This window comes from Mesoplodon densirostris, chromosome 13 (assembly GCF_025265405.1).
Source record: "Mesoplodon densirostris isolate mMesDen1 chromosome 13, mMesDen1 primary haplotype, whole genome shotgun sequence".
In the NCBI taxonomy this organism is placed as follows: Eukaryota; Metazoa; Chordata; class Mammalia; order Artiodactyla; family Ziphiidae; genus Mesoplodon; species Mesoplodon densirostris.
The window spans coordinates 88383142-88395400 of record NC_082673.1 but is presented as its reverse complement, the minus strand read 5'-3'; the positions used below and the strand labels follow the sequence as shown (position 1 = coordinate 88395400).

At 43.1% G+C, this 12259-nt stretch overlaps 1 protein-coding gene across 1 annotated transcript in view; it reads left to right on the top strand.

The window, feature by feature from the left end:
* FAM135B (family with sequence similarity 135 member B) overlaps positions 1-12259 on the top strand; it is a 166827-nt gene that overhangs the window by 67949 nt on the left and 86619 nt on the right. The window contains exon 3 of the mRNA XM_060116030.1: positions 4959-5098. Within this exon, the coding sequence (XP_059972013.1) occupies positions 4959-5098 (140 nt within the window). The remainder of the gene's footprint in view (positions 1-4958; positions 5099-12259) is intronic.

Sequence of the window (12259 nt, the reverse complement as noted above, 5' to 3'; positions counted from 1 at the left end):
TACACAAGCCTCGGAACCCCAATGCCATTGCTCTACAAAGCACAGCCTTTGTGCCAGGATAGATGGGTCCACAGAGCTTTTCAGGTCACCATGTAACAAAACCAGCCTTCTGCTTACAAACCCCTTGCCCGTGGGCAACATCCAGAGTCATCATTTCAGGCCCCAGCTTTGTTCAAAGTCCTTCTACTTCCAGGAACAAGTTTTCCATGCCGGATCCACACAGTGTGTTAATACCTCCTACATCAGGAGAAGTCTGTCCCAGTGTAACAGACCTCCTCAACTTCCAAACTCCAGAAAAAGTCATCGAGATCTTGGTCTCTTTGCTCCCAGAATTTCCTCCTCTCTCGAAGCAGACTGTTCCACTTGTACTCCTGTGATAGGGTCTCCAGGAAAGGTAGCCGCCTTGATGGAATTACAGAAGGCCATGCCACACCTCTCTGCCCTGGCAGTGAGTGTGCAGTGGCCTTACCAATCTGACAAAGCTTATGTGATACTGAAGGTCATTCTGCTCATTCTCTGGAAAAGCAGTGAACACCTGCTTCAGGTAGCTTTTGTCTTCTGCCTACTCTTTGAAACAGTTAGAAACAATAAACCTTGGCTTCAAGGTGACTTTCTGTCCTTCCTCTTCCTAGAAATAGCCAGACAGTTATCTAGTGTAAAGAGTCATCATCATTATCATCTTCGTCTTACCAGGAAATCTGCTTGGGTTTTGAGAATTTCACAGTTATACATACACCTCTTTAGTTCTCATCTCATCTGAGTCTGACATTCATCATGTAAAATAGGCTGGGCATGACTCTTGCTTCACTTAAGCTCCTATTTACTGTCCTGCCCAAGGCCACATAGCAAGAAAGTAGTGGGGCAAGTCTAGGACCCCTATTTTTGCTTTGCTGAGGAGATCCTGTTCTAAACCATATAAACTCCAAGGTTCTGACCTTGAGTTGCTCATAATCTGACTTGGCTTTTTCAACTTCCATGAACTCTAATGTTTTGGAAGTTTCTCCCATATGAATGTGGCCTGGGTTCGAAGAAATGCTGTGATAGCTTCTTAGAATCTTTGTTTTCAAATAGCCCAGACCTCACCCAGCTGTCCTCAGGCCTGGAGGGCTGGAAGGGGTCCCCCAGAGTTTTGACTGCTTAGCACAAACCTGATTCTCTGGGGAGCTCCTTTGTACTGGCAGAGCCATGACCATGTTCCCAGAGTGGGAGTGAGATTCAGTCTACAAGTCAATGCCCATGAGAGCTCCCTGGCTTGGACTCTGAGGTAGAGGGTCCATGTCAGATAAGCAGCACCTGTGCTTTGTAATCTGTGCTCACAGAGCCCCCTGGGGCTGGAGGGGGCTCTCAGCAGAGGGAAGGTAACTTGAGTTGTAAGCATTTAGAGGCACATAAGATATGCAAAGTATCGGTATCACTCATTTAGGGGGAAAGAAATAGCAGAACCTAAAAGATTTTTACTCTTGCTTTCTGGTTGGCAGTTCCAGATTAAACTGTTGGGACAGTGGGAGCCGTTGAAGAGGTCCTCTCTCTCATCTCTCTGCTCCCTGTTTTCTACTCCCCTCCTCTTCCTTCTATCCCCTTCTCTTGCCCCTCCCACCTTCTTTCCATCAGACTTGTTTTCCCTCAAGGTTCTAACCCTCCTTTCAGATACTCATCCATGGTATCAACCCTGACACATACAAAAGAAGACAGATATTTAGGAAGACTAAGCGACACCTTCTCATTGGACCCCTGGTCTGGTCTCCAAACAATAAGTAAAAACAGTCTAAAGATAATCTTGAGGTTTATCCATGTTGCTGTAAATAGCATCGTTTCATTCTTTTTTAACGGCTGAGTAATATTTCATTATATATATATATATATATATATATATATATATATATATACCACACATCTTCTTTATCCATTCCTCTGTCAGTGGACATTTAGGTTGTTTCTGTGACTTGGCTATTGTAAATAGTGAAGTAAGTCAGACAGGGGAACACAAATATATAATATCACTCATATGTGGAATCTAATTAAAAATGATATAAATGAACTTATTTACAAAACAGAAACAGACTCACAGATTTCAGTAACTTATGGTTACCAAAGAGGAAACAAAGAGGGGGGATAAATTAGGAGCTTGGGATTAATTTACACACACTACTATATATAGAGTGGATAACCAGTGGGAACCTACAGTATAGCACAGGGAACTCAATGTTCTATAATAGCCTATATGGGAAAAGAATCTGAAAAAGAAGGAATGTATGTATATATATATGACTGAATCCCTTTGCTATACACCTGAAGCTAACACAACATTGTAAATCAACCATACTCCAATAACATTAAGGGAAAAAAAAGTGTCAGAATATTTGAAATAACACTTGGGATATACCGAGACATGTTCTTTTCACCGATGAAAAGTTAGAAAGGGATTAAAAAAAAAAAGATGAGTTTGTGATTTCAACAACAAAGACAACAAAACAGTCTAAAGAGAAAAGTGGCTTTTTACCCCACTGCTAGGAAGCGGCAGCCTCCCAAGGTATGAGCAAGTTCTTTCAGAGTAGAGAGAGCAGGCACTGCCCTCACCTCTAGGTGCCCGGAACCTGGTGCATAAGAGGGTGAGGAGAACAAGGTGTGAACGAGCGCCCTCTGTCTGCCTAGGAAGGTCCTGCAAATGAGCCAGTCATAGAAAATTCAGGAAGTGGCCTTGCTGAGGGGAAGAAAGGAAGCTTTCCTTCAGCATGTCAGGAAGAGAGCCAGGATAATGAGCAAGGTGTCCAAGTGTGGGCTGTCATTGTTGAAGAAGGGAGGATCCCAGTGGGAACAAAGCAGGCAGGCGCTGTCCCAGTGATGCCCACAACCCCAGAGGGTGTCTTGTGATCAGTGAACCTTCCTTTGCAAGGAGGCACCTGTTTTGTGCCCTACTTACTAGTGATGAGAAAATGCCACAGAAAGTCTCACAGGGCATCAGAAATGCCTTATCCTGGGCTTAATGAGGCACCTTGGGATGCCACGATCTTCTGTAAATACTGCTGAGTCCTGTGATCTAGTTTGTCAATCTGCTCAAAATCAGAGGAGCTCCATCTCCCATAGGTATGTAGCCGGTGGAAATGTATTCAACAGAAAGTGCTACGACCTTTCTTGAAACACAATGAAAAAGTCATCCTACCGCATTTTGCATGCCTAGGACATGCTTGATCTTCAGATCTTGATTTATCTTTTCCTCTTCTGTCTACGCTGATCCCAGAAGGTCAGTGTGTGGAGATGCCTGTTTTTCACATGGAAAGCCGCTGTTACAAGGAGTGATGTCACTTGCCCAAGAAGGCAAGTGATTGAACTGTTTTGCTGGCTGTCCCTCCAGGTCCTAGACGGCTCAGTGTTGCTCTGACCTTCAGAGTATTTACCCCATCCATCCTCTGCCACGTTGTCGGCCTGGCTTATAGATCAACCAGGCCTTGACAGTGATAGAAAAAGGGCTGGTGCAGCAAATAAAAACAGAAGGGCATTTGCACGCAAGGATCACTTCTGTTGAAAAGCCACATCAGTTTGAATCCAACAGGTCTAAATAGGGCTGTGTCAGGCCAGAAATTTTATCTCCTTCACGATGAAGTGCAAATTAGAGCATGAACATCTACGCAGCCTTGGAAACGACCTGGGATTTTACATTTCTTTTTCCCTACTCTGAAGCTACAATGCAGGTGTTAAGTGTCACTGTGCATGGGGAGGTGACAGTAACCCTTTGTCCCTGTTTACAAGGGACTGTTCCAGCCAGCTGGGGACACTGCACTAGGCACTCAAGCCGTTTTCCTTTGCTGGTTGGGCTTTTTAAAAAATTTTCTTGCTTCCCTTTGCAATCACACTATTTCCGTTTTTCAGTAGACCTTTATAGCATACCTGTCTTTTGCTAGGAAATGGGTGCATTTTATTCATTCACCCAAGACGTCTTTTCTCAGTTGTTAAGTAGGTGGATGTGAGGATGAATCCACACAACGCCTTCTCCTATAGCGACTGTCATGACACCTCCCTCCTCTTCTTTGAGGCTTGGTCTCTTCATCTGTGGTGAAAACTTACCCTAGCAATTTTCTGTGAGGATTAAGGGAAGAAACACATTTGAAAAGCACTTTGGAAGCTGTGAAATACCACTTGGCCATTATTATGAATGAGTTATCTTTGCTTTATATTATATAAACAGTACCATTATTTATTTTAGAAGATTTCTATATTTTTCCAACTCTGCAGTTTGTGTGTTAAGTGATTTGGAAGAATTCACCCATTTTCTCTTCATAGTAACCCTGGTCAGTGGATGCAGGAAGATCTCTTAACCTCCTTGGGTAGGTTTATCTTCCTGAAATTCAACTTAACTTTGAGACAATGTTTAGGGATTAGGGTACAGTTAGAATGCACTGGAAGACATGGGATTGAGCAAGTTCCTTAGAAAACTGTATATCTAATGTAATTAGAATTAGCACATTTATCTAAAACTCAAGACAGAGCATCCTTCATATCCTATGTGCTGTGCAAACAACACTTTCAGGAGAGAGAGATTCTGTAGACGCTAGGATATCCTTGTAGAAGACCAATTTCTGTTTTTATCTCTCTGCTTTTCTCATTATTTTCAGGAGAGGGGGATTATGGAAGGCTTTATGAAGGAGGGGTTATGTGAGCAGGTAAAGAATTTAGCGGGTACTAATTTCCAGCCAAGGAACACTGCCCACTGCACGGCAAGTGATTAAGCCAAGATCCTATGACTTATAAAGGACTGAAGAAGGTTCTTTCTGAGATGCCAGCCCGATTCAGTGACCATAAATCTTGTGTGATGGAATCACATTCATCTGTGGCTTTTGGTCTTTGGGAATTGGAATGCAGTTTGGGGCCACTGTTTTCCTTGAGCTGGACTGACCCCCAAGGAGGCCGCAGATCCAGGCCAGGACGGGAGTCATGAGCTACTACTGGTTCTTGTTTTGCAGACAGCGGCAGCCTGCACTCAGCCTGTGTCCACGAGAGCACTGTGCACAGCCGAGTCTTTCAGATCTTATACAGGAACGAAGAGGTGCCCATCAACGATGCCGTGATCTTCCGAGCTCATTTGCTCTTAGATGGTGAAAGGGTAAGTCCCGGAATCTTCCACCAGCCACAAATGGCTCTTCCCTCCTGTGCCTTTTGTATCCAGTGCTAGGAGAATGGGACGTGAAGGAGACGTTGTATATTTGCTCTGAAATCTGACAGATTGGGACTGGGGATTTCAGAGCGTTCCTGCACCTCCTGATTTATTCCTTTTTGTACTCATGCTTTTGTTCATATACTTGCTGGTTTCATGTTCCAAGTGGGTCCCATTGACTAACTTGCTGACTGTCTCACTCATTCCTCCTTCGCCCATTTGCTCGTCTTTCTGGGCCTCCGTTAGCAGGTCAATCAGCAGGTGTTTGCTGAGCATCTGCTTTGTGCAGGGCTTGGGGCAGGCCCTCGGATGATGGACAAAGCTGAAGAAGGCAGCAGGGCCGATCCCTCAAAGGATGGATGCTCCATCAGATAAACAGATGTACAGACAGGCACTGGTAGCTGAAATGCACTGTGCCAGCTGCATGTGCAAAAGAACAAGGGGCACCAGGGTTGGAGATGAGCTCTGTGGGAGGACATCAACGGCTTCACAAAGGAGCTGGCTTTGAGATGCTGGGACTAAGAGTTCATCACACTAAGAAAGAAGAAGGGCATCCAGTACAGCGGGGGAACAGCATGAGTCAAGGCCCAGAGGCCTTGGAGAAAGTTGATTGAACATTTCCTATTTATGAGATTAACATCTGGTAGTAACCTGATATTAACATCAGATGTTTCAAAATTTATGGTTACTGGGGGGAAAGGGCAGGGAGGGATAAATTGGGAGATTGGGATTGACATATCCACACCACTATATATTAAATAGGTAACTAACAAGGACCTACTGTATAGCACAGGGAACTCTACTCAATACCCTGTAATGACCTATATGGGAAGAGAATCTAAAAAAGAGTGGCTATATGTATATGTATAACTGATTCACTTTGCTGTACACCTGAAACTAACACAACATTGTAAATCAACTATACTCCAAAAACATTCAAAAAATTTAAAAAATCACTTGTACCTTTTAAAAAAATCAGATGTTTCAAAAGAATATCTGAAGTCTAAACCATTTTTCTCACTCTCCCAGCCCCGCCTCGAATCCTCTTTACCGTATTCCAGCTGGCCATTCCCTGCTAGAGTATCTTTAAAGATGTGGAAGTATACTCCTACTTTAGGAGAGCCTAATCAGAGATGTGTCCCCTACGGGCATCCCCTACAGGCATTATAGCACGCATAACGACTTCTACTGGCCTTCTAATACTCCTCTCATGTCCTATGGCATTTTTTAAGTTTTATATTCAGTTGACTTTTTAAAAAAATATATTTATTTGGCTGAGCCAGGTCTTAGGTGCAGCATCCGGGATCTTTGTTGCTGCGCACGGGATCTTTAGTTGCGGCATGCAGGATCTTTTAGTTGTGACATGCGAGATCTAGTTCCCTGACCAGGGATCAAACCCAGGCCCCCTCCATTGGGAGCACAGAGTCTTAACCACTGGACCACCAGGGAAGTCCCTCCCATGGCTTTTTGTCCACATCTTTTGTGCTTGAGGTAGTGATGAGTTCCCCTGTGTGGCTCCATGTGAAAAGCTGTCACTGATTCTTCATTTATGAATCCATGCATTCATCAAAGATCTGTTGAGCACCTACTGTGGGCTAGAGATAAAAATCATGAACAAGAAAATATGCCTGGTGTCTGAGAGCTTATGTTTTAACATGAGATCAATACATCACCATGCAATCAAATAAATACATCCTGTACATTCTATTGCTGAGCCTTCCCACTGCTTCTCGCTCAGCTCACTCATCCATGAGATACACTCACACAGATAATAAGAGTAGGAATTTTCACCCCTGTTGGAGGTCTTGTGAAACTACAGCTGGGCCCAAAGTGGAAGAGAACTCATGGCAGGCGCACTCTGCGAGACTTCATGCTGCCTCCTGATAGATACTCAGATTTCCAAGAGCTCAGCTTCAACACAACCTTCACACGAGATGGCGATTACTTCCTGGAGGGGAAGTGACAGACAGGAGAGCTCCCTGAGCAGCCAACACTGAGCTGAGACCACATGCTGAGGAGGGGCCAGGCATCCTGGGAGGAGGGCACAGCTAGGACAAAGGCTGTGAGGTGGGAATGAGGAGGTGCTGAGGAGTCCTGCAGTGACTAACCCCGAGGTACCCAGCCATCATCATTGGTTGCTTTCCCTAAGTTCCCCCACACCTTCATAAATCAACTCTTTTTAATGAACTGAGTGCATCATCTACTTCTTTACTGGACTCTGGTGGACACAGGTAGTTTAGGAAAAGATACTGGAGCTGGTTTTGAGGGTTAAGGGACTCCCAGTTGGGCTTCATGCACAAGCTCAGCTTCTCCGAATTCTACTAAGAGAAAGTCACTTGATTTCTCATGGGCTGTTGTCCTTTGGCACGTTGATCTCAAAGACCTTCCTGGGCAGAATGGTTGTGACTGGAGGCTGGGTTTGGACATTACTCAGGTCTCTTGGTCATTATTCCATCTTAATTCCATCAGACTCTTCTTCCTGCCCCTAACAGTTTAAAGCTTTTCAAGGTTAATGTTTCCCAGCACTCAAGTTTAGCGTCACACAAGTTTGCAACAAGCCATAGTTCAGAGGTTGAACAGGGAGTGTGTTTGCCAGCATGGGTTGTAGTCTTGTACATATTTTGTACAAGACTTTGTTCATATGGTACATATTGTTTACTTCTGCATATAAAATCACTTATCTCTACAAGCTAATAATTTATTATTGTGTTGGGGGTAATCCATATGGCAGCAAACAACATTATCATTAATCATTACATCCAAATCAGTGACAATTAAAGTTAATTGGATAAGTTCATAAAAGCTGTATCTCTGGAATGCATGCATTAGCTCTAGTGAATGTCTGTTTATGGCAGCCAAAGCACCGTATAGCCAGTTGGCCAGAGTTCACGGTCTTGCATGTACGTAGCCATCAACGTGAGTGGCAGGTGTATACGATGCCAACACATCAAGCGTACTGTTTCCTGTGCTATGGGAAGTGCAGACGTGGAGAAGATTCAGTCCACACAGTTAGTGCCCAAGTAAATGTAAGAGATAACAATGGACAGAACTAATCACAGCTTAAGGCACAAATGTTTTCATAAAAGTTGCAAAGAATCCGGGAGTGTGGAGTAGGATAGGTATATTATTTATATACATTTTGTGTAACACCCCCCCAGAAGATTTGGGAAGGCTGACAAAATACACAGAATAGTAAAAGGGAAAAAATAGCAATAGAGTGAGCCAAAGAAGAGGAAAAACACAAAAGGGAACTAAAGCCTGAGTTAAATGTAACAGACCAAAATGCGCAAGCATAGTTCTGGACCTTTGCAGATGTTGGCCCACACATGCAGTGCTGAGCTTCCCAGCAGACAAGGCAGAGAAGATACAGTTATTAGCAACGAGATGCTTAATGTCCTGAAGAGGAAGAGGAACATGTTACATAAAATAATCTTTGTGGACAAGGTTGCATTTTTTTTTTTTCAGTACCCGGGCCTCTCACTGTTGTGGCCTCTCCCGTTGGGGAGCACAGGCTCCGGACGCGCAGGCTCAGTGGCCATGGCTCATGGGCCCAGCCGCTCCGTGGCATGTGGGATCTTCCCTGACCGGGGCACGAACCCGTGTCCCCTGCATCGGCAGGCGGACTCTCAACCACTGCGCCACCAGGGAAGCCCAAGGTTGCATTTTTTAATTGAAGTGTAATTGATTTACAATGTTGTGTTAATTTCTGGTGTACAGCAAAGTGATTCAGTTATATATATATATTCCTTTTCATACTCCTTACCATTATGATTTATTACAGGAGATTGAATATAGTTCCCTGGACTATACAGTAGGACCTTGTTGTTTATCTATTTTATATATAGTAGTTTGCATCTGCTAATCCCAGACTCTCAGTTTATCCCTCCTCCACCCCCTTCCCTTTTGGTAACCATAAGTTTGTTTTCTATGTCTGTGAGTCTGTTTCTGTTTTATAACTAAATTCACTTGAGTCATATTTTAGATTCCACATATAAGTGATATCTTATGGTATTTGTCTTTCTCTGTCTGACTTCACTTAGTATGATAATCCCTAGGTGCATTCATGTTGATGCAAATGGCAATATTTCATTCTTTTTTATGGCTGAGTAACATTCCATTATATATATGTATATGTGTATATATATATATATATATATATATATATATATATATATATATATATACCACATCTTTATCCATTCACCTGTCGATGGACATTTAGATTGCTTCCATGTCTTGGCTATTGTGAATAGTGCTGCTATGAACATTGGGGTGCATGTATCTTTTCGAATAAGAGTTTTCTCCAGATATATGCCAAGGAGTGGGATGGTTGCATTTTTATGGGCTCCAAAAAGAAAAGCATTTCTCAACGTATGATTCCTAGATGCACCATGTTCTAGTCCTCTGGCAGTACTTTTTTAAAATGCAGATTCTTAAGCCCAGCCCAGACCTAGCCCAGGCAGTCTGACCGCAAAGCCTGTGTTTGTGACCAGTATGCAGGCCTGGGGGTGGAGTTAGTGGATGAAGGGGTCCTTTAGGTGGTCAGGCCCATAGTAAGTTGGAAATAATGATAATAACTAATATTTGTTGAGAATGGCCTTTGTTCACACAGTGTGTTAAGCCCTTTATGTGCATTTTCTTACATAGTCGCACAATAGCAGTGATCTAAGGGGTAAGTGTAATCATTTCACCCCCATTTTACAGATGAAAAAACAAACCTAGAGAGGTTGATTGGCCCAAGGTCACACAGATACTTAATAAATGGAGAGCCAAGCTTTGTACCCATGTAGCTTGACTTCCAAAGCTGCTTTCTTATCTCCCCAGCTATGATGCAGCTCAGGAGAGAAGTTCATAAAGGGGGAGAAGATACAAGGATTACTGCTGTTATGAGCAGAGTTGAAATCAGCTAGCGTGAGACTGTACAACCCACAGCACAGATGAGACCCTGGGAAAGGCTGAAGAAGTGAGGAAGCCTTGACTGAATCTGGGCTTTGGAGCCACTAACTAGTTAGGCCTTGGAAGTGTCTTTCCTACAGCAAGTCTCAATTTCTTCATTTATAAGTGAGGCCAATATGTCTTAATTCACAGTTTCATCCACATTAAATAAGATAGTATATGACCGTGGTAGGTGTCCTGTGTAGTACCTGCTACATAGTAACTCTTCTGTAAATCCTAGCTGCTGTTCTTATTTCCACTACTATGTGAAACTGATGCCCGATGCTAAAAAAGTCATCTACCTGGGAGGTTGAGGTTAGCTGATGTAAGCTATTATATATAGGATGGAAAACAACAAGGTTCTACTGTAGAGCACAGGGAGCTCTATTCAATAACCTGTGATAAACCATGATGGAAAAGAATATGAAAAAAGAATGTATATATGTATGTATAACTGAATCACTTTGCTGTACAGCAGAAATGAACACAACACTGTAAATCAACTATACTCCAATTTTAAAAAATCGCCCTTGAAAGGAAGCAATCCTTTTAACGAAAATAAGGTAGGGCAATGGAAGGGCATGCATGCGTGAGTGTGTGCGCGTGCATGTGTGAATGTATGTGTTTGGAGGAAGGGGCACGTAGCCAACAGCCAATGAAGAAAAATGAGTGGTTAGAGAAACCAGTGACTGCATTCTGGGGCATCTTGCAATTAAAGATTTATTGAGACATCAGTGAAGTCATAGCCAGGCTCCATCTAGCCACAGCTGATCTTGGGCCTGGATTTCTCTCCTTGTTCTAAAAAAATTGCAGCAAGTTTAAAACTGGAGCTTACTGCGAATTTTTGTTAAGTAGGCAAATGCATGCTTGGAGGTGGTTAGGAGGACTTGCTCTGCCAGTCTTATTTCCCAGGAACTGGTGACAAGAGGCTGTGTTGCTTGGGTTGTGTGTATGAAGCGGGGTGAGTGATTATGCAAAACAAAGCTAGGAGAGGAAGTTATTCATAGCGCTTGGATTGAGCAAAATGTTAACTTTTAAATGCTTAAAAAATTTTTTTAAACAAATTTTAAAACCCTGGGGAGCTAAAGATAAATTCCATCCATATGTCTCTGCCTGAGCTATGCTTCACCAGGAACATGTTTCCAAAGAGGCCTTTGGGTAAGAGATTTCCATCCCTACAGAATGAGGATATTCTTGCAAAGAAACAAAAACCAAGGGGTGGGGAGTGGAAAAGAGCTTTATTTATCCTTTAAGACACACAAATACTTTCCGTGGGCCAGACCTTGTCCCTGGAGCTGGGAATCCAGAACGGATTAAGACTAGTCTCTCCCTTAATGATACCGGATTACAGGGGATACTGGGTAAGAAAATGGCCCAGGGGGATTTAGCCACAGTCAGATGGATTTTGTCAGAGAGTCCCCTGAGCCCGATCCAAATGGAGCTTCTGAATGTCAGCCCAGCATGGCCAGATCCATGGATTGTTTTTTTCAGAAGCTGGAAACCCTCAATGGAAATGTGAAATTGCCTGATTTTTAGATGTTTTCTACTTGTTCAAAACATTGTAAAAAATACTATCAGGACTAAACAAAAGGTGTCTGCAGCTAATATTTGTCTCATGGGCTTATAACGCAAAAATTATAAAGCTGAGACAATTTTATAGGAAGTGTTGAATGGTGGGATAGGAAAAAAAACAGGGTTTTGTGGGTCACAGGGGAGAAGGGGTCCATCCCGCGTGGCTGTGGGGAGGAGATTATGCCCTGTAACAGGCGTGCAGTACTTATCTGGGTTTCCTGAGTAGGGACATTAGCTAGATCTGGTACTTATTAGCAAGTGACTGTCCTGGAGGTGGGGATGAGGTGTTAAGTTTGGGAAAAGAAGAGGCGTGGGTTACCATCTTTTAGATGTACCTGAGAAACTGGCAGGTAGAACAAATAGATTCCGATGCTAATTAATGAAAAATGATTTTTTAAAAAAAGCTAAGAATGGAAACGGTCATGGATAGGACATGAAATGCTAAAGTGTCTGAAAGCATAAATGGTTAGATGTAATAGATCTCAAGACAAACGTGAAGGATACGCTTTCACATAAAGCTGAGACGCCTTAGGAACTGACTTGACTTTTCTGAGCATCAGCTTCCTCTTCTATGAACCTGAAGGATAGTGTCAGCCCCTCGAA